Source organism: Heloderma suspectum, chromosome 5 (assembly GCF_057233095.1).
Source record: "Heloderma suspectum isolate Gila_16-S chromosome 5, 16-S_ref, whole genome shotgun sequence".
NCBI classification, from domain to species: domain Eukaryota; kingdom Metazoa; phylum Chordata; class Lepidosauria; order Squamata; family Helodermatidae; genus Heloderma; species Heloderma suspectum.
In genome coordinates, this window is record NC_139462.1 from 213,956,135 (window position 1) to 213,976,126 (window position 19,992).

General features: G+C 44.6%; 2 protein-coding genes across 4 annotated transcripts in view; one reads left to right on the forward strand and one right to left on the reverse strand.

Annotated features, from left to right (window-relative positions):
* ADARB2 (adenosine deaminase RNA specific B2 (inactive)) overlaps nucleotides 1-19,992 on the forward strand; it is a 635,707-nt gene that overhangs the window by 38,083 nt on the left and 577,632 nt on the right. The window lies entirely within an intron of this gene.
* The window catches only part of LOC146345147 (uncharacterized), a 42,958-nt gene that overhangs the window by 10,864 nt on the left and 12,102 nt on the right, over nucleotides 1-19,992 (reverse strand). For all 3 annotated transcript variants that reach the window (XR_014791890.1, XM_084855085.1, XM_084855084.1), the window contains exon 2: nucleotides 1,014-1,090. Coding sequence is in view for 2 of the 3 variants with exons in the window: in XM_084855084.1 (XP_084711210.1) it covers nucleotides 1,014-1,072 (59 nt within the window). In the remaining variant the exon portion in view is untranslated. The remainder of the gene's footprint in view (nucleotides 1-1,013; nucleotides 1,091-19,992) is intronic.

A 19,992-nucleotide genomic window follows, 5' to 3' on the forward strand; every position in this document is an offset into this window, starting at 1 on the left:
GGAGTAAGTTCAATGTACTTCTTAATACGGGACCAATATCTGACCATAGAATTTGCCTGGTATGTGTGTGCTTTTTAATTACCTGCCATCCAGAACCACAGGCTTTGTAATACAAACCCATGATAACCTTTCCTTTGTCTTAGTGTTGCTTCTGCATCCTCAAGTCATTCTTTTCAGCCCACTTCTAGCCTCTACTGTGTTATTGCCTATTTTTTAGCTTTCCTCTGGAAATACACATGATCTTGCCTTTTATTCCATTGTGGTATGTAAATTGATAAATTAATTAGAAAATTGAGGTACAGGCTTTTCCCTTCTCTCTCTCTCTCTCTCTCACACCATGTGTGAACTCACCCCCATCTGGGTTCTTCAGACACCTGCCCAGCCCCTGCCCCAGTTCGCTGGCCCCTGGACTGCACTCAGGCCCCTCCCACACTTGGCAAGCAGCCCGCAGTCACCCCAGCAGCCTCATCGAGCTCCACAGTAACCTTTTTATAAAAAAATAAAATGGCGATTGCAAAAGTGCGCATGTTTTGTATGTGCAGAAACGTGCGTTTTTGCAAATGCTCATATTCTCATGTGTGAAATGCGCATTTTTGTAAAGGCACACATTAATGTGTGTACAGAAATGTGTATTTTTGGAAAATGTGCATTTCCACGCCTATGCAAATATGCACATTTTCAAAAATGCGCATTTTGCTTGTGCACAAATATGCGCGTTTTTGCGATTTCCATTTTATTTCTCAAAAAATGGCAACCACAAAGCTTGATGAGGCTACTGGGGTGAGTGCAGGGCTGCAGGCCATTTGCCAAGTTTTGGCAGGGGTTCAGTGAGTGGGGTTCAGGGTTGCGGGCAGGAATGGGTCCATTGGATTCCCTTACTGAATCAGGCACCCATGCCATCCCTACCCTCTCTCTCTCTCTCCCTCTCTCTCTCTCTCTCTGTATCAAGCCATTTATACCATCAGCAGAAAAGCTGAGATGGAAATTTAGCCCGGTAATTAATTCACTCATACCTGACATTCTCCATGAAGAAGGTTTTTCTCCCTTTAATCTGGTCGTTCATAAGGCCCATCCATAAATAGCCATTATCCTAGAATGAGGAAGGAGAAGAGTGATGGAGTATGTGAAGCTGGCCTCTCCCCCACAGATCACTCAGCCATTTGAACAATTTTTGCTTCCTAGCATGAGTTGCAATTTCCAGGACAGAAGCCAGAATGAACAGCCAACTATTTTGCCATCTTGACACAGAACAGGCATTGGCTCACAGCAAGCCTGGTTGTATTATTTATGCAGCCGGGTCGGGATACAGTCCATGGGACATGGAGCAAAGAAATCAAATCCCTTCAGATTCTCTATTTCTACCCTGAGTAGCGATGCGTGAGAAATTTGTTTCAGTTCATTTTTAGATCAGAATTTATCCAATTTTCACATTCCAGAAGCGAATATGGACTCAAATTAAATCTGCGTTCTGAGGTCTGTACATTTTTTATTTCTCAATGCAATTTGAATGATAGCCCAAAACATGCATGAATAATGAGTACATTTGAAAAATGTGCACAAGCCTGCTTTAAGTCAATAAGTGGAAAATGTGTGCATTTCAAGAATGTGCACAATCGATGCATACATCTGGAAAAATGTGCATGGAGTTTGGTGCCAGAAGAAAAAAGAAGAAACTTGCAATCCAATATGGACACAAGCCAGAATGAGCTTTGAGATGGAAATCTCAACAAATTCACAGTTTGCTGAGTTGCACATTTCTAGCCCTGAGTTGAGATAATTATTGGGCAGATCAATGTTTAATTAAAAAATGAAAGAACATCTGCTCCCATGTCAAGGATGCTTGCACCCTGAGGTCATCTCCGGATGCCCTCCTCCATGTAGTCTTGCTGTCAAGAACTGAGTCAGGTGGTGACCAGACAGAGGGCATTTTTGGCCATGGCACCTCATAGATCCCTCTCGCCAGGGAAGCTTGCTTTGCCTGACACTAAAATTGCAATCTTTCTGGTGCCAGGCTAAGACCTCTTTATTCTCCCAGGCCTTTTAAACATTTTAAGCCTTGAAAGGAGATGGCACCTTAAGAAGAAGCCTTGAACATTTTAAATCTGTTGGTTTGGAATTTTTGTGAACCGCCCAGAGAGCTTTGGCTATTGGGCGTAGGGGTGTATGGATTCCCCACAGTTTGTTTTGGTGGGGAATCCATGGGGGGGAGGTGATCCATTCCTCCTCCCAGGAATCCTCCAGTGTGGTTTCGCTCCACTCGGATTCTGGGGGGAGGAACTGGCTTGGGGGCGCTTACCTTCCCTCCTGCCAGCCAGAGCCATTCGCCTCCTCCTTGTCCCTGCCGATTGCCATGCCTTAAAAAAAAAAAGGCGATCGGGAGGACGTGCCCTATTTATACAAATAGAGTAATGAATCTTGCGTATAAGTCTATGTGTCCATAGGTTATATGCAAGATTAACCACTCTATTTTGTGTATAAGTCTATGGGCACAAAGGGTGGTACTGAAAATCCAAATTTCCAAATTAAAAATAGAGGGCTGGAGATGGAGCCCTTATCAGGCTGCTATAGCTTGACTTTGGGTGCTTCCAGATGATGCTTCTATTGCACCATCAACCTGACTCATTCACAGAATTTTACAGAATATGATGTCCAGATGACATCATATTCCCCTTGTAATTAGGGACATCAGAGAAATCTGCAACAGAATCAAATGAGTTTGGATTTTTATGAATCTGAACTGTAGCTTCCGTAGCAGACCCACCTTTCCCCATTTGGGTGGTTTCCGCAGACTTGCGGACTGTTTTTCTAACTTTCCAGAACTTTGCACAAATTTAGTAATGCAAATATATATGAAATTTAAAAAAGCAGCCAAAAATATGCATCTCCCCCCCCCCATAGGCTACCATGTGAAAATGCTCATTTGGGGGGCAATTTGAACATTTTTGCAAGTGTGAATTTGTGTAAACGCAAATATGCGCAAATTTGGAAACTCAAAAAGAATTGATTCTGTCAATGAGTGGACAGCGGAATGGAAGGCACCTGACAATCCACAAAATGCAGACAGAACAGATTTTACACAATCCATACATTTCTACTTATAACTAGGGATGCTGGAGAAATTCGGGATGGATTAAAATGAGTTCGGATTTCTAAGAATCAGACCTGCGGAATCTACTGTGGAGCGCCCCCCTCAGGCCATGCGGAGTCTGTGGACTTTCGGATTATTTTTTTTTACTTTCCTGAAATGTACACACACAAATCTGTAGAAGAATACGTAAGTTTCTGCTGAGGAAACGTTGAATGGCATGGGGGACAATACACCAAATGTTACGTACTGAGGTAAATTATGTAAATACTTACGTAAATATTTACATAATTATTTGTGTATTTTTCCGCACAATGGGAAAAATGCATCTGTCTGTGGGTGGATGATGGAACGAAAGGCACCTGACAATCTGCGAAACACAGACGAAGTGGATTTTACACAGTCCGTACATCCCTACTTGTAACCCCTCCCTTGTTTTCCCACTACTTTTTTCTTACTATGAAAAATCCATTATGGGAAAGAACACAGAATAGCTGCACCACGCCTCTCGTGGTTAGCATGAGGACCCCTTCGTCTGGAAGCACCCTTCAACCACTCCCAGAGCTGGTGCCGCTATACAGGGCAGGCTGCTACTTTGGGTGACATAGTTCAAGGAGAGTATGCTAGGAGCAGTGAATAGGTCCAGGCATTTCTGGAATGGCCAGCACCTCACACAACTGAGGGTAGTCCAGAATCCTCTACAATGTTGCAGAGCGTTCTAGGGGATGCTCAGAAAGAGCATGGTAAGATTATCCACTCCTCCATCAAAGTCTCCCCCACCTAAGGAGACAAAATTAAGTCCCCCAAACCAAATCCCCCATATCAGTACACCACTCCCTGCTCTGTTACAACCTAGCTCTTCACTTCCCCATTCTCACTAATTATTGGAGATCCCTGACCTCTCTTGCCTTCCCTGGGTTGTGTGTCTAATGTACTGTATATTTTAAGCTCTTCGAGGCACCGACTGTAGAGCCTTTGCCGCCAGTGCCAATGTTCAGCTTTATCCCCCATCCCTGTTAAAACTGGGGGGCAAGGGAGAAACAGTTCAACATGGGACCTCTATGATTAGCACAGGAGGAGCGCACTAAGTTCCTGCTACCCTTTGAGAAGTCCCTTCCCTTTTCATCTGTTTATTGTTGTTGAGCAGGCCATACAATTGGATGCAATGAGGCAATTGTGTCTGTTGTTGTTTATTCGGTCAGTTGCTTCCAACTCTTCGTGACTTCATGGACCAGCCCACGCCAGAGGTTCCTGTCAGCTGTCGCCACCCCCAGCTCCCCCAAGGTCAAGTCCGTCACCTCCAGAATATCATCCATCCATCTTGCCCTTGCTCGGCCCCTCTTCCTTTTGCCTTCCACTTTCCCTAGCATCAGCATCTTCTCCAGGGTGTCCTGTCTTCTCATTATGTGGCCAATTGTGTCTACACAACACATTTAAATGACTTTGAAACAGGGTTTAAACTAGCTCAATTGCTACAGCTTCCCCCAGAGAACCCAGGCAGCTGTTACTCTCTGAGGATATTGCTGAGAGTTTTCTAGAGTACACCCCTCCATAGAACTAAAATTCCCATACTCACTTGGTTGACAGCCTTGAGAGAAAAATGGATTTAAAAACTGTCGTGCAGACATGCAGTTAGTCAGGAAGCAGTCCCTTTTAAACTTCCTCCTTACAACGTACCAAGGGCACAGTAAATGTGCTGGCAACATGCCTACTCAAGAACAAGCTCAAATAAATATGAATCCAGTTTTTATTTCCTTGTTACTTTTATAGTTCTTTTAAGTCACTGTTTCCATCTCTGACTAGCAGCGCCAATAAGATTTATGTGTACAGAAAGAACTGGTCCTCACCAAATATCCCATAATTTATGTAGCAATTACTGTTTACTTGCTACCAAAGCAAAAGCACTTATGGATATGTCAGGCCAAGGAATGAGAGCTTCTAATTCAACATGAGGCATTTCAAGAAGGAGAGGCTAGGCTTTACTGCTTAAAGGGTTCATTTCACCAAGCCCTGCTGTTTTGTATGCATTTATTTTGTGGGGTACTGGACAAGAGGTCCACATAAGGTCCTTCTCGCACTTCCACTGCACCAATTGTCTCTCTCATTCTCCAAGACAGCTATAATACACGTGTGTGTATGTTTCTCATCTGCTCTCCTTATCTATTTCCTGCCTGCTTATGTCCCATACTGATGTGGAAGGTGGCAAATTGGGGACAGGGGATCAGACAGAAAAGATGGAGGCCATTTATGTGTACCCTAAAATAGCAAAATTCAAAATGACCTGCAATCCCTTCAAATCCATCAGGCAGAGGGCTGTTCGCATTGGAGGCTTCTGCCTCCGATGTCAGTAGGGCAGTGAATCCTCTCCGGGTTTCAGTCAGAACCAGTCAGAACTCTCCTTCCCTCACCATTTCCTATTGCCAATCCTAAACCCAGCACCCACTCTTTATTTATGTATTTTATTTTATTTTATTTCAATTCTATACTGCCCAATAGCCAAAGCTCTTTGGGCAGTTCACAAAAATTAAAACCATGAAGCACATCATAAAACAATATAAATATGAAAACCACAATATAACAGTACAACCAGAATAAAACCTAGCAGCAATGCAGATATTTAAGATACAGATTTAAAACACCAAAGCTAAAAGACTAGGAAGCTAAAATGCTAAAATACTGGGAGAATAAAAAGGTCTTCACCTGGAGCTGGAAGGAGTACAACATAGGTGCCAGGCAAACCCCTCTAGGGAGCTCATTCCACAGCCAGGGTACCACAGCAGAAAAGGCCATTTCCTGGTAGCCACTCTTTTCCCACCCTCTACCTCCTCTGCAAATTATCATGGGCCCATGCTTCTTGTAACTATTACTTAACTACATATGAGCCCAGCAACTTTTGAGAACAGATGCTGCTCTGATGGTAAATGTCGAAGCCAAAATGTTTAAAAAATGAAATTATATGCCTGTGTCCCATGTTTAATATTCATATTGAGTTTTGGGTTGCAGAAATTTAGAGCTCCTTATTCACTTTAGGTGTGAGTAAGGGACACAAGCACAGCATGTGTGAAGAGACGGCCCTGTCCCACCAAAGTGCTGCTTAAAAACCTCCACTGTAATATGCTCATATGATCAAGAGTCCCGTGGCACCTTAAAACCTGTCATGTATTAATACATCAGCTTTTGTGGACTACAGCCCCCTTCATGTATTCCTTATGACATCATTTGTTATTATTTATTATGGCATCATTTATTATGATGCCATTTATCATGGTGTTTATTATGATGTCATTTTTTATTATTTATTATAACATCATTTATTATGACGTCATTTATTATGATGTCAGCTTTTTTTGATGATGCCCACTTCATCAGGTCCATGAAGAGCTATCCTCAGTTGGTAGGTGGGGGTGAAAAGGTAAACATTTGAGGCCAAGAAGCAATGATGAAATGCAAAAAGTACAGCCTGTGGCAATTCGGAGCTCAAATGTTTCCAAGATAAGCACAAGTGACTCTTCACACTAGGGATGTACGGAGTGTGTAAAATCCGCTCCGTCTGTGTTTTGCTGATTGTTAGGCACCTTTTGTTCCATCACCCACCCACAGACGGGTGCGAATTTTTTTTTTGTTTTGTCATGCGGAAAAATACAGAAATAATTACGTAAATATTTTCATAAGTATTTACATAATTTACCTCAGTACGTAACATTTGGTGTATTGTCCCCCATGCCATTCAACGTTTCCTCAGCAGAAACTTACGTATTCTTCTACAGATTTGTGTGTGTACATTTCAGGAAAGTAAAAAAAAATAATCCGAAAGTCCACAGACTCCGCATGGCCTGAGGGGGGCGCTCCACAGTAGATTCCGCAGGTCTGATTCTTAGAAATCCGAACTCATTTTAATCCATCCCGAATTTCTCCAGCATCCCTAGTTATAAGTAGAAATGTATGGATTGTGTAAAATCTGTTCTGTCTGCATTTTGTGGATTGTCAGGTGCCTTCCATTCCGCTGTCCACTCATTGACAGAATCAATTCTTTTTGAGTTTCCAAATTTGCGCATATTTGCGTTTACACAAATTCACACTTGCAAAAATGTTCAAATTGCCCCCCAAATGAGCATTTTCACATGGTAGCCTATGGGGGGGGGGAGATGCATATTTTTGGCTGCTTTTTTAAATTTCATATATATTTGCATTACTAAATTTGTGCAAAGTTCTGGAAAGTTAGAAAAACAGTCCGCAAGTCTGCGGAAACCACCCAAATGGGGAAAGGTGGGTCTGCTACGGAAGCTACAGTTCAGATTCATAAAAATCCAAACTCATTTGATTCTGTTGCAGATTTCTCTGATGTCCCTAATTACAAGGGGAATATGATGTCATCTGGACATCATATTCTGTAAAATTCTGTGAATGAGTCAGGTTGATGGTGCAATAGAAGCATCATCTGGAAGCACCCAAAGTCAAGCTATAGCAGCCTGATAAGGGCTCCATCTCCAGCCCTCTATTTTTAATTTGGAAATTTGGATTTTCAGTACCACCCTTTGTGCCCATAGACTTATACACAAAATAGAGTGGTTAATCTTGCATATAACCTATGGACACATAGACTTATACGCAAGATTCATTACTCTATTTGTATAAATAGGGCACGTCCTCCCGATCGCCTTTTTTTTTTTAAGGCATGGCAATCGGCAGGGACAAGGAGGAGGCGAACGGCTCTGGCTGGCAGGAGGGAAGGTAAGCGCCCCCAAGCCAGTTCCTCCCCCCAGAATCCGAGTGGAGCGAAACCACACTGGAGGATTCCTGGGAGGAGGAATGGATCACCTCCCCCCCATGGATTCCCCACCAAAACAAACTGTGGGGAATCCATACACCCCTACGCCCAATAGCCAAAGCTCTCTGGGCGGTTCACAAAAATTCCAAACCAACAGATTTAAAATGTTCAAGGCTTCTTCTTAAGGTGCCATCTCCTTTCAAGGCTTAAAATGTTTAAAAGGCCTGGGAGAATAAAGAGGTCTTAGCCTGGCACCAGAAAGATTGCAATTTTAGTGTCAGGCAAAGCAAGCTTCCCTGGCGAGAGGGATCTATGAGGTGCCATGGCCAAAAATGCCCTCTGTCTGGTCACCACCTGACTCAGTTCTTGACAGCAAGACTACATGGAGGAGGGCATCCGGAGATGACCTCAGGGTGCAAGCATCCTTGACATGGGAGCAGATGTTCTTTCATTTTTTAATTAAACATTGATCTGCCCAATAATTATCTCAACTCAGGGCTAGAAATGTGCAACTCAGCAAACTGTGAATTTGTTGAGATTTCCATCTCAAAGCTCATTCTGGCTTGTGTCCATATTGGATTGCAAGTTTCTTCTTTTTTCTTCTGGCACCAAACTCCATGCACATTTTTCCAGATGTATGCATCGATTGTGCACATTCTTGAAATGCACACATTTTCCACTTATTGACTTAAAGCAGGCTTGTGCACATTTTTCAAATGTACTCATTATTCATGCATGTTTTGGGCTATCATTCAAATTGCATTGAGAAATAAAAAATGTACAGACCTCAGAACGCAGATTTAATTTGAGTCCATATTCGCTTCTGGAATGTGAAAATTGGATAAATTCTGATCTAAAAATGAACTGAAACAAATTTCTCACGCATCGCTACTCAGGGTAGAAATAGAGAATCTGAAGGGATTTGATTTCTTTGCTCCATGTCCCATGGACTGTATCCCGACCCGGCTGCATAAATAATACAACCAGGCTTGCTGTGAGCCAATGCCTGTTCTGTGTCAAGATGGCAAAATAGTTGGCTGTTCATTCTGGCTTCTGTCCTGGAAATTGCAACTCATGCTAGGAAGCAAAAATTGTTCAAATGGCTGAGTGATCTGTGGGGGAGAGGCCAGCTTCACATACTCCATCACTCTTCTCCTTCCTCATTCTAGGATAATGGCTATTTATGGATGGGCCTTATGAACGACCAGATTAAAGGGAGAAAAACCTTCTTCATGGAGAATGTCAGGTATGAGTGAATTAATTACCGGGCTAAATTTCCATCTCAGCTTTTCTGCTGATGGTATAAATGGCTTGATACAGAGAGAGAGAGAGAGAGGGAGAGAGAGAGAGAGGGTAGGGATGGCATGGGTGCCTGATTCAGTAAGGGAATCCAATGGACCCATTCCTGCCCGCAACCCTGAACCCCACTCACTGAACCCCTGCCAAAACTTGGCAAATGGCCTGCAGCCCTGCACTCACCCCAGTAGCCTCATCAAGCTTTGTGGTTGCCATTTTTTGAGAAATAAAATGGAAATCGCAAAAACGCGCATATTTGTGCACAAGCAAAATGCGCATTTTTGAAAATGTGCATATTTGCATAGGCGTGGAAATGCACATTTTCCAAAAATACACATTTCTGTACACACATTAATGTGTGCCTTTACAAAAATGCGCATTTCACACATGAGAATATGAGCATTTGCAAAAACGCACGTTTCTGCACATACAAAACATGCGCACTTTTGCAATCGCCATTTTATTTTTTTATAAAAAGGTTACTGTGGAGCTCGATGAGGCTGCTGGGGTGACTGCGGGCTGCTTGCCAAGTGTGGGAGGGGCCTGAGTGCAGTCCAGGGGCCAGCGAACTGGGGCAGGGGCTGGGCAGGTGTCTGAAGAACCCAGATGGGGGTGAGTTCACACATGGTGTGAGAGAGAGAGAGAGAGAGAAGGGAAAAGCCTGTACCTCAATTTTCTAATTAATTTATCAATTTACATACCACAATGGAATAAAAGGCAAGATCATGTGTATTTCCAGAGGAAAGCTAAAAAATAGGCAATAACACAGTAGAGGCTAGAAGTGGGCTGAAAAGAATGACTTGAGGATGCAGAAGCAACACTAAGACAAAGGAAAGGTTATCATGGGTTTGTATTACAAAGCCTGTGGTTCTGGATGGCAGGTAATTAAAAAGCACACACATACCAGGCAAATTCTATGGTCAGATATTGGTCCCGTATTAAGAAGTACATTGAACTTACTCCTTTGAAAGCCAAGGGTGTTGTTTTAATTGAGTTCGCTAATGCCAGATGCTGAATGTGTTATGTAGGGAGGTTAATATCCACATTACTAGAATACATGTACTTTAACAAGGACATTATTAGACAGAATGTAGAATGATTCAGAAAATCACAGACCAGCTATGGTGGGCAGCTAGGAAGCTTTTGAGTTGCAGAACACTCTTTTCCAGTTAGAAAAGTCATCTCCTGCTCCCCAAGCTTAGGATAAATTAACACAGCCTTGAAAATAAGCTCACCCCCCAAAGTTACTACCCTGCACATTTTTAAAATATCCAGCTAAGAAGGAAGTAGGCCACTCTTCCATACTTGCCATGGCAGAAAGGGTGTCACCTCTTCTTCAGCTAGTACAGAAACAAAGCAGACTGGTGGATGATGGATGGAACAATAAATCCTTCCTATGCCAGCCCGCTCACTTGCTTGCATAGAATACATGAGGCTGCCTTTGAAAACTGTTCAGAAATTTCAGCTGGTCCAGATTGCTGCTGCTGACCCAAGCCAGTTACAGGGACCACACGACTCCCTTGTTACGACAGCTTCACCGGCTTCTGGTCCGTTTCTGGGTGCAATTCAAGGTGCTGGTTATGACCTATAAAGCCCTATATGGCTTGAGACCAGGCTACCTGAAAGACTGCCTTCTCCCATAGGTGTCTGCTTGTGTTTAAAGACAATCCTCTTTCCTGCCTCCCAGCTGAGCAGAGCAGAGCAGAGCAGGCTGCTCCAGCTGGTCCAGGGACTACAGAAGCAGGCAAGCTCCCAGAGAGCGAGCGAACAGAGCAAGCGAACAGAGGGAGCAAACAGGAGTTGGCCAGGGGAGTTGCAGTGGTTGAAGAGACAAAGGAGACAAAGGAGACAGAGGCTAAGAGGTAAGTGGGTTGCAGGAAGCCCAGGGGGCTGCCCTTTATACTTCTGATTGGCTGTGAGCTCACCAGGTGCTTCTGAGAGTTCCAACTGAATTGGAGGGGTGTGGCCTGAGTACTCCCCGCAGCTGACTGGGCGGGAAGCTTCAGTCTGTTTTCCGCCTCCCAGCTGAGCAGAGCAGAGCAGAGCAAGCTGCTCCAGCTGGTCCAGGGACTACAGAAGCAGGCAAGCTCCCAGAGAGCGAGCAAACAGAGCGAGCGAGCAGGGGGAGCAAACAGGAGTTGGCCAGGGGAGTTGCAGTGGTTGAAGAGACAAAGGAGACAGAGGCTAAGAGGTAAGTGGGTTGCAGGAAGCCCAGGGGGCTGCCCTTTATCCTTCTGATTGGCTGTGAGCTCACCAGGTGCTTCTGAGAGCTCCAACTGAATTGGAGGGGTGTGGCCTGAGTACTCCCAGCAGCTGACTGGGCGGGAAGCTTCAGTCTGTTTCCCGCCTCCCAGCTGAGCAGAGCAGAGCAGAGCAAGCTGCTCCAGCTGGTCCAGGGACTACAGAAGCAGGCAAGCTCCCAGAGAGCGAGCGAACAGGGGGAGCAAACAGGAGTTCGGCAGGGGAGGTCAAGGGGGAGGCCCCTAACATTTTTTTTAATTATTTTTATTTTTTATTTTAACTAACTTTTTTCCATTTATTTGTCTTGTAACACACACTTTCACACCAGTGGGACTCTGCTTTTAACCTCTACTGAGTAGAGGAGCAGGCACAGGCTAGTCTAGAACAATCACAAAGCTAGACACAAAAAGGGAAAAGAGGCTATGGAAGGACAAGACTCTCCAGTGGTGGTGACCTGCAAGGTGTGTGCAATGTTTGTTTTCTTGCCTGAGAACAACATGGCCTACACCTGCAACAAGTGCAAGTTGATCACGCTGCTGGAGGAAAAAGTAAGTGGACTGGAGCGGCGACTGTTGACCCTCCGGAGAATAAGAGAACACAAAGAATTCTTGGACAGAATGGGGGAACTACAGCAGCAAAGGGCAGACCAGAAGCTTGAAGAGCAACAGCAAGATGAGGCAGTGGGAAATGCTGAGGTGAAGAAAAATGGAATAGAGTGACAGTTAGGAGTTTTCCTAACTCCTTGGAAAAGGGTGACAGTTAGGAGAAGAAGAACTAGATGCCACTCTGCACCAGTGGAAGCAGTGGAGCTATGGAACCGATTCCAGGTACTTGCAGATGAGACTGGAGGACAGCCTGCAGAGGAAGAATCACAGGGGAACCTGCATGAGAGTGAGCAAGAGGCTAAAGGTCAGTCAAACAGAGGCGATGAAACCCAGGCCTACAAGAAGAAGAAGAGAAGAGTGGTAGTAGTGGGAGACTCCTTGCTGCGTGGGATCGAGACCCAAGTATGTCGCGAAGACCCATGGACTCGCTAGGTATGTTGTCTCCCGGGAGGACAGATTAGAGACGTGACTGAAAGGTTGCCTGCGCTCATAAAGCCCACTGACAGGTATCCCTTTCTTCTCATCCATGTGGGAACAAATGATACCGTTCATTTGGGGCTCCCTCTGCAGTGGATTCCGCAGGTCAGATTCTTAGAAATCCGAGCTCATTTTAATTCGTCTAGAATTTCTCCAGCATCCCTACTTCACAACAACAGTAACTGGTGACAACATAATAATCCTAGCTTCTGGAAATTGCAATGGGCTGATAATTATTCTATATATAGTTGAAAGGGTGTCTGGATGTTTGCTGCCCCAAACTCAAGAGAACATAGGAAGCTGCCTTATCTAGATCAGATTTGCTCATCTAACCCAGCTATTGTCTACTCTGACTGGCAGCAGCTCTCTAGGTTCTCTGGCAAAATTCTTTCCCATTACATGCTATCTGTCGTTCTGAACTGGAGATGCCAGGGATCGGACCTTGAACCTTCTGCCTGCAAAGAATGGGCTTAAGCACTGGTGCATTCCTCTCACCTAGTGGTATTGCCAAGAACTTTTCAGATATTTATTTATTTGACTTGTACCCAGCCTTTCTACCAAAGATAGCAGTCCGGGTGGCTTACAACCACTAATCAAATTTGATAAAACAATAATAAAACAAATACATGACAATAACAGAGTAAAAACAGCCTCCAACCCAACAGATCCACAATTTCCAGACATCTCTGAATGGCCAAAAGTGCTTGGGAACTCCTGAGGAATTGTGGATTTCCTCGGGCCAAGCTCCATGATGCACACCCTGTTATGTCATAAAGTGGTCTTTGCCTGCCAGCAGAAGGACAGCAGAGAGAGAAAGAGCCTAGCCTCCCTTGGCAGGAAATTTCACAGCCAAGAGCGGCCACCAAGAAGGCCGTCTTTCACGTTGCCACCAAACGTCCCTCTGAAGGCGGCAGTCTCAAAAGAAGGGCCTCTCCAGAAAATCTTAAGAACTGGGCAGGCTCCTATATCAGTGAAATGGGATATATTGCTGTCCTAAGAACTTCAAACTATGAGCTGAAGCATAGAAGAGTGCCACAAATGTGCCACAAGAAATCAGAGCATAAAATAACCTGCATCAAGCATCAACTTGGCAAGTTGTCGTTGGTACTTTATGTTGTTTTCCTTCTTCTAGTCATGCTTTCCCTCCCAAAAGTCTCTCTCTCTCTCTCTCTCTCTCTCTCTCTCTCTCTCTCTCCCCCCCTCTCCCTTTCCCTCCCCCCCCACAGAAATAATGCTGCTCATGTATACATAGCACTTTTTAAAATGCATGCCATGCTTCCCAGTTAACACCTTTGTCAGATTTGTAGGTGGCCCAGCACTAGATTTGTAGTAGCAGCTCAGAGCATTGGCAGTTAGGCTGCATAGAAATATGGTTGCCCAGTCATGACCTGGACATTATGACAATTATGAAGATTTTATACCTTGGAGCAAGCAGGGTTTGGGGTTGCCCCCACCCCCAGAAGGAGAGGGTAGATGATGGAACTTGCGGGGTGGGGGAGGGACAGGGAGTGAGAAGCTGCATCTGGTTTCACTGCTGCAGAGGTCTTTAAAAGTTGGGCAGGATCTCTGTGTTGCAACACAAAGCAGAAATGTTGGCTCCTTATTTTCACCACAAGACAAAAGGGTTAGATTAAGAAAATGCTTTTGCAGGTAATAACACGTTTCTTAAGATGCCTGAGTGGACATTCAAGGCCACGTGAGCCGAAACAGTGTGGTCCCAAAGTTGGGGTCCTGGCTGTTGGATTTGTGATGTCTTGGTCTTGGAGCCAACCCACATTCACTCGAGATTGAGCTGAGTGGCTTCTGACTAGGGATGGCTGGATTCACCCGAATCCGTGCTCGGCGGGTGCTCGAGGAGCTGCCGCCGCTGCTGCTCGCCTGCACGAGGCCCTGGAGGGCTCAGCGAGCAGTCCGGGAGGGCCCTGAAGCCTCCTGCTGCTCCATCCAAGCTGCCATTTTGACAGAACATGGGGGCTCTATATTTTTGTATATCTAATGTTGCATGCAACGGTGGCAGTAAAGGGCCATTTCTGCAACATCAGATATACAAAAATGGCAGAAATTGCCATTTATGGCTGCTGTTGTGTGCAACGTTAGATAGACGAAAATCTAGAGCCCCCATCTTCCATAAAAATGGCAGCTCACATGGAAGACGCATGGCTGCCAGGCACAAGTGGATGGGTCTGCTATGTGCTGGTGGCTCATGCAGCTCAGTGGGCAGGCGCGGGGGTTCACTGACCTGGGTTCAGGGGGGAGTCCAACAGACTCCTGGACCCAGTCAGGCGCCTGTGACATCCCTACTTCTGACATTGGCTTTTTCCCCAAAACTGTAAAATGCAGAGAATTCAATAGTAGAACAGCTTCCTGGTATTCCAGGGTTGACTTGGGAGCCACTTGCTACATTATACTTCAAAAAATATAGAGCTAGTGTGGTGTAGTGGCTAGAGTGTTTGACTGGGAGTCAGGAGATCTGGGTTCTAGTCCCCACTCGGCCATGAAGCTCACTGGGTGATGTTGGGCCAGTCACAGACTCTCAGCCCACCCTACCTCACAGGGTTGTTGTTGTGAGGATAAAATGGAGAGGAGGAGGATTATGTACGTCACCTTGGGTTCCTTAAGGAGGAAAATAGGTGGGATCTATATGTAATAAATAAATAAATAAATAAATAAAGTGAATGGGTCAAATATGTGTTTGCAAACACATGCATCATAAAAAGTTGCTTTTTTAGATAGGAACTATTGATTGCAGCTCTCTCCTGAGTGTAAACTTGGTTTGCAGCTGCAAAAGATGTGAAATGGCCCAAGATTAATAAATATTGTTACCTGCCCTGATCTCTAAACCATGGTTTGAAATGGCTTTATAAAACACGATTTGAATGAACTTCATTCTGCTCTGAGCAAACTGTGGTTAAGATGGTTTTCTCACCTCCCTGGCATTTCTGCTTGCAGCACGACAAGAGGGTCTCACTGGTCTCTCTTGGTAGCCAGTGTGGTGTAGTGGCAAGAGTGTTGGACTAGGAGCTGGGAGATCTGGGTTCTAGTCCCCACTCGGCCATGAAAGCTCACTGGGTGACTTTGGGCCAGTCACAGACTCTCAGCCCAACCCACCTCACAGGGTTGTTGTTGTGAGGATAAAATGGAGAGGAGGAGGATAATGTAAGCCGCCTTGGGTTCCTAGCAAGAGGAAGAAAGGCGGGGTATAAATGCAATAAATAAATAAATAAATAAATATTGGTAAACTGTCTCCACCAAGCTTAACCCATGGTTTCACTGTACATTTGTAATCTTAAGCAGGGTTGAAGCAATAAACCATGAATAGCATTTACCATGGCTGACTGTTATGTCTGCGCTGGATCATTATCCCTGAACTACTCAAAACATTCTGTGAGTACTGGTTCCAGCTTAGGGCAGAAAACCTCTCTCTCTCTCTCCCCCCCTCCCCTTTTTCCTCCTCAAACAGTGGTTGAAAAGCATAGAAGGCATTCAGTATTCAGATCGCAAAGAAGTGTTTCATTTCAAATTGAAATCACTAACAGAACATGTATCAATATAAGGACGTGTAGGGCACAAATGCTTCTGGTGCTGAGGAAAATTAATAAAGTGACTCATTAGCATGAGTTCAACTCTCTCCTCTTCTCTCTCTCTCTCTCTCCCTTTTTTTCTAATTCATTGCCATGGATCCTGATTAACTGTAAAATATTCCCAGGTTTAGGACACAGCGTCCTCCACCAGCGGCTTTAGCGGGAAAAAGGTTATTAGCATTGAATGGGGACAATTCTCTCAAGAGAGCTTTGTAGATAAAATGACCAGGGAAAGAAATAGCACAACTTCTCAAATTAGCATAATTAGTAATTATCTCTTAATAGCCCCACTTGGCTTTGGAGACTTGGCACTTGAAATTCCGCTTAAAGTTCAGTGAGGAAAAACAAATTTCACGGTGAAAATGTCTCAATAACACAGCTGAGCTACTGAGGTAATTGTCTGGTGTAGGTAAAGGGAAGGAGATGAGCATATGGATGGCCATGCACTTTTGCTGTGTTTGTGTTTGTGTGTGTGCAAAGCACTAAACAAAGGTCTTGACGGTGCAATTGCAACCCTTCATTTAGGTCAATTCCCTTTATTTCTCCCTCATGGAAAAAGGCAAAAATAAGGTAGTTAACTAGCACAGACCTGCAGTTCTTCCCTTTAGAATAGCACAACTCCCCCCTTTTTTTTGTAAACCTATCAAAGGGAAAGGACGGGAGAATAACAGACAAGTTAATAAAGCAAATAGCAAGCTCTGTTTTGCAGCTCGCTGGTAGCAGATTAAAACCTTTCTAATGAACCCCCTAAATGTTAAGACTCCAGGCAAAAATCAACTCAGGAGAAACAGTAGCCTGATTTCTTTTTCCTGGCTCTTGGTGAAAAAGCAACCTTCTCAAACTGTACTCCGAAAGTACATTCTTCGTTGCTGGGTTTTTTGTTGGTTTGCTTTGTTTTTGCATTTGTCTTACTCAAAATCCACCCATTCCTCATGTCTTGCCTCTGCCAAAACAAGGAGCTCCTTAGCCGATTTTGAGTTGAGTCATTCTTTTCAATAAATCAAATTGGATTTACATCTGATATAGTTAACATGGCCCAAATGTGGTCTATTATCCAAAGCCACACTTCTTGATTATGGAAGTTATCAGATTTGTACTCTTTTTTTCATTATATAGTTTCCTTATACTATCATTCAAGACAGTTAACAATATGTCAACTTAATACATATATAGTATATCTATAGTTGCTAAATCACCTGGCCATAACCTATTCCAGTAATTGATAAATGGTATCCAACTATTTTAGAAAGTCTGAATAGAGTCCATTCTTCCCTCCCATAGCAGCTTATAACTTATTTTATTTGTTGCCATGGCAGTCCAGTTTTTTTCCCCCATTGCACCAGAGATGGTGTACATGTTGATTGCCAAGCTTTTGCTAAGTGGATCCTCGCAGCTATTAACGTATAACTCACCATCACCACTAAATCTCTAAGGATCTGATCTTTAATATCATCCAGGAGTATAGTTATTGGGGTTAATTGCAACTCATAGCCTGCAATTTCTCTGATGATGTTTATTATCTTCTTCCAATATCCATTAACAGAATCACAGTGCCACCATATATGGGAAAACGTTCCTCTACCATGACACCTCCAGCACTTACCTGTTACACTTTATTGATGGACAAAGAAACCAAGGATATTAAATCCATGGTGTAACCAAATTCCATCACCCCATTTGCATGAAGCAAAACAAACGATGGATGCATCTGTCAATTTTGGTTTCTCATGTTTCCAATCTTCGATTCATATCAAACTTTGAGAGTTTCTTCAGTTCAGTTTGTTCCAAATATTAATCTTTTTTTTTTAAGTTCGCATGAAAACTCATAAGCATTTTTGTGCATATTTTCCTAATACATTCATTTTTGTGTACATTTCCCCCTAATATACACATTTTGCAAGTGATTTTCCCCTAATGAAATTATCTCAATGTTATTTTCACGAATACATGCATGCATGTTTGTTTGCACTGTATTGTTTGCTATAATATACACATTTTGTAAGCATTTAAAAAAAATAAATGGAGAACTCAGAGAGTTTGAACTCTTGAGAGAGAACTCGAGAGAGAACTCAAGAGAGCTTAGGCTATTGGGCGGTATAGAAATGAAATAAATAAATAAATAAATAAATAAAATAGAACTCAATTGCAAAATTCTGAGAAGAGTTAATTTCAAAGGATTATGGTTTCAGTCCATAGAGTGGCTTGAAAGTGTGAAATCAAGTAAGTTTGCGTGAAAATATAAACTGAATGAATTTCTCTAGGGATGGCGCAGGTGCCCGATTCAGTCTGGGAATCTGGCAGAACAGCCCCTGTCCACACCCCTGAGCCCCTCTCACCAAGCCCCTGCATGTGCTCACCCCCTGCCCGCGCTTGGTGAATGGCCTGCACTCACCCTGTTGGCCTCATTGAGCTTCGCGGTTTTTGAGAAATAAAATGGCGATTGCAAAAATGAGCATATTTGTGCACATGCGAAAATATGTATTTGTTCAAATGCACCTATTTGCGTATGTGTGTAAATGCACATTTTTGCAAAAATGTGCATTTCACACACACACACATGCGCATTCGCAAAATGCGCATTTTTGTGCACATGAAAATATGCACATTTGTTCGCCATTTTTTTAAAATAATGGCAACCTCAGAGCTCGATGAGGCTGCTGGGGTGAGTTCGGGCTGCTCTCTGAGTGTGGGAGGGGTTCGAGTACAGTCCAGGGACTGATGAGCTGGGGCAGGGGCTGGGCAGGCATCCGGAGAACCTGGATGGGGGTGAGTTCGCACATCCCTATATTTCTCCTCAATCCCCATTCCAGGCTGAGGGCTCCTAGCACTAGGGCTGTGCATGCCCCCCCCCCCATCTGACTCAGAAGCCACTTCAGGGCTACCGAGGCAGGCACGATTCAGCTCGGGCTGATTGGGGGGGGGTACCTACATCTATGAAGCTGAAGAGGAATTTGGACTTTTGAATCCTGCTTCGCCCCCCCCCTCAACATGCCACCCAGCCCCCAGCTCCTTACCTGGCCCCTTGTTCCATGGGGGGGCACTGCTGCCAGGGGAGCCACCACTAGCACTTCTGCTGGTTTTCCTCAGGGGAGCCGCTGCCTGTTGCAGCCCGCCAGCCACCGACAGGCACGAGAGCAGGAGTCACCCTCCAACTGTGTTCTCTCCCTTCCTTGCAAGGGGGGGAGGGCGCCCAGTTGGGGGATGATTCCTGCCTCTGCTCAAGCCTTCACGGGTTCCTTGCTTACGAGGAGCCCCTGAAGGCTTGAGAGAGGCCAGCAGCAGCAGATGGGAACAGGGATAGCTCACAATCTCCCCCAGCTGTTGTGAGGGCTGCCACCACCACCATCTCCTAAGCCCTCTGGCCATGCGCCGGCAGCCGTCTTGTTCCGGGGAATGAGGGGAGCCACTTTTCCTTGCTTTCGCACCACGGCTGTGCCCACAAGTGGCAGATTCATGAAGTTTCTGGTTCAGTCTGTGGAGGCAGGTGTGTTCTGTGATATGGTGGTGGTTTGGGGGATTTGCTCTGCAAAAATCATCTGAAATCAACAGGATCCCTGCCAAGGGTCCAGGTTTTTGCGCCTTGGCTGTGCCTGTGAGTGGCAGACCCATGATTTTTCTGGTTCAGTCCACGGAGACAGATGTGCTGTGTGATATGATGGTGGTTTGGGGGGGGGGTCACCCCTTTAAAAATCATATGAAATCATGAGGATCCCTTTTTGATTTTACAGATCCTGGTTTTACCCAGTCCCCATACATGCACTTTCTTCTCGGCTTTGTTCTGCCAAAGGAGAGTGGGAGGGGTTAAGGCTTCCTCTGCCATGCCTGGCAGAGACTTGGGCAGTTGCTCCCAGTGGCCGCAGCAGAGGCAGGATAGGACTGGAGCAGAGACAGAAATGCCATGGAGCTTCCCTCTCAGCTCCCATCCCATTCTGCTGCCAC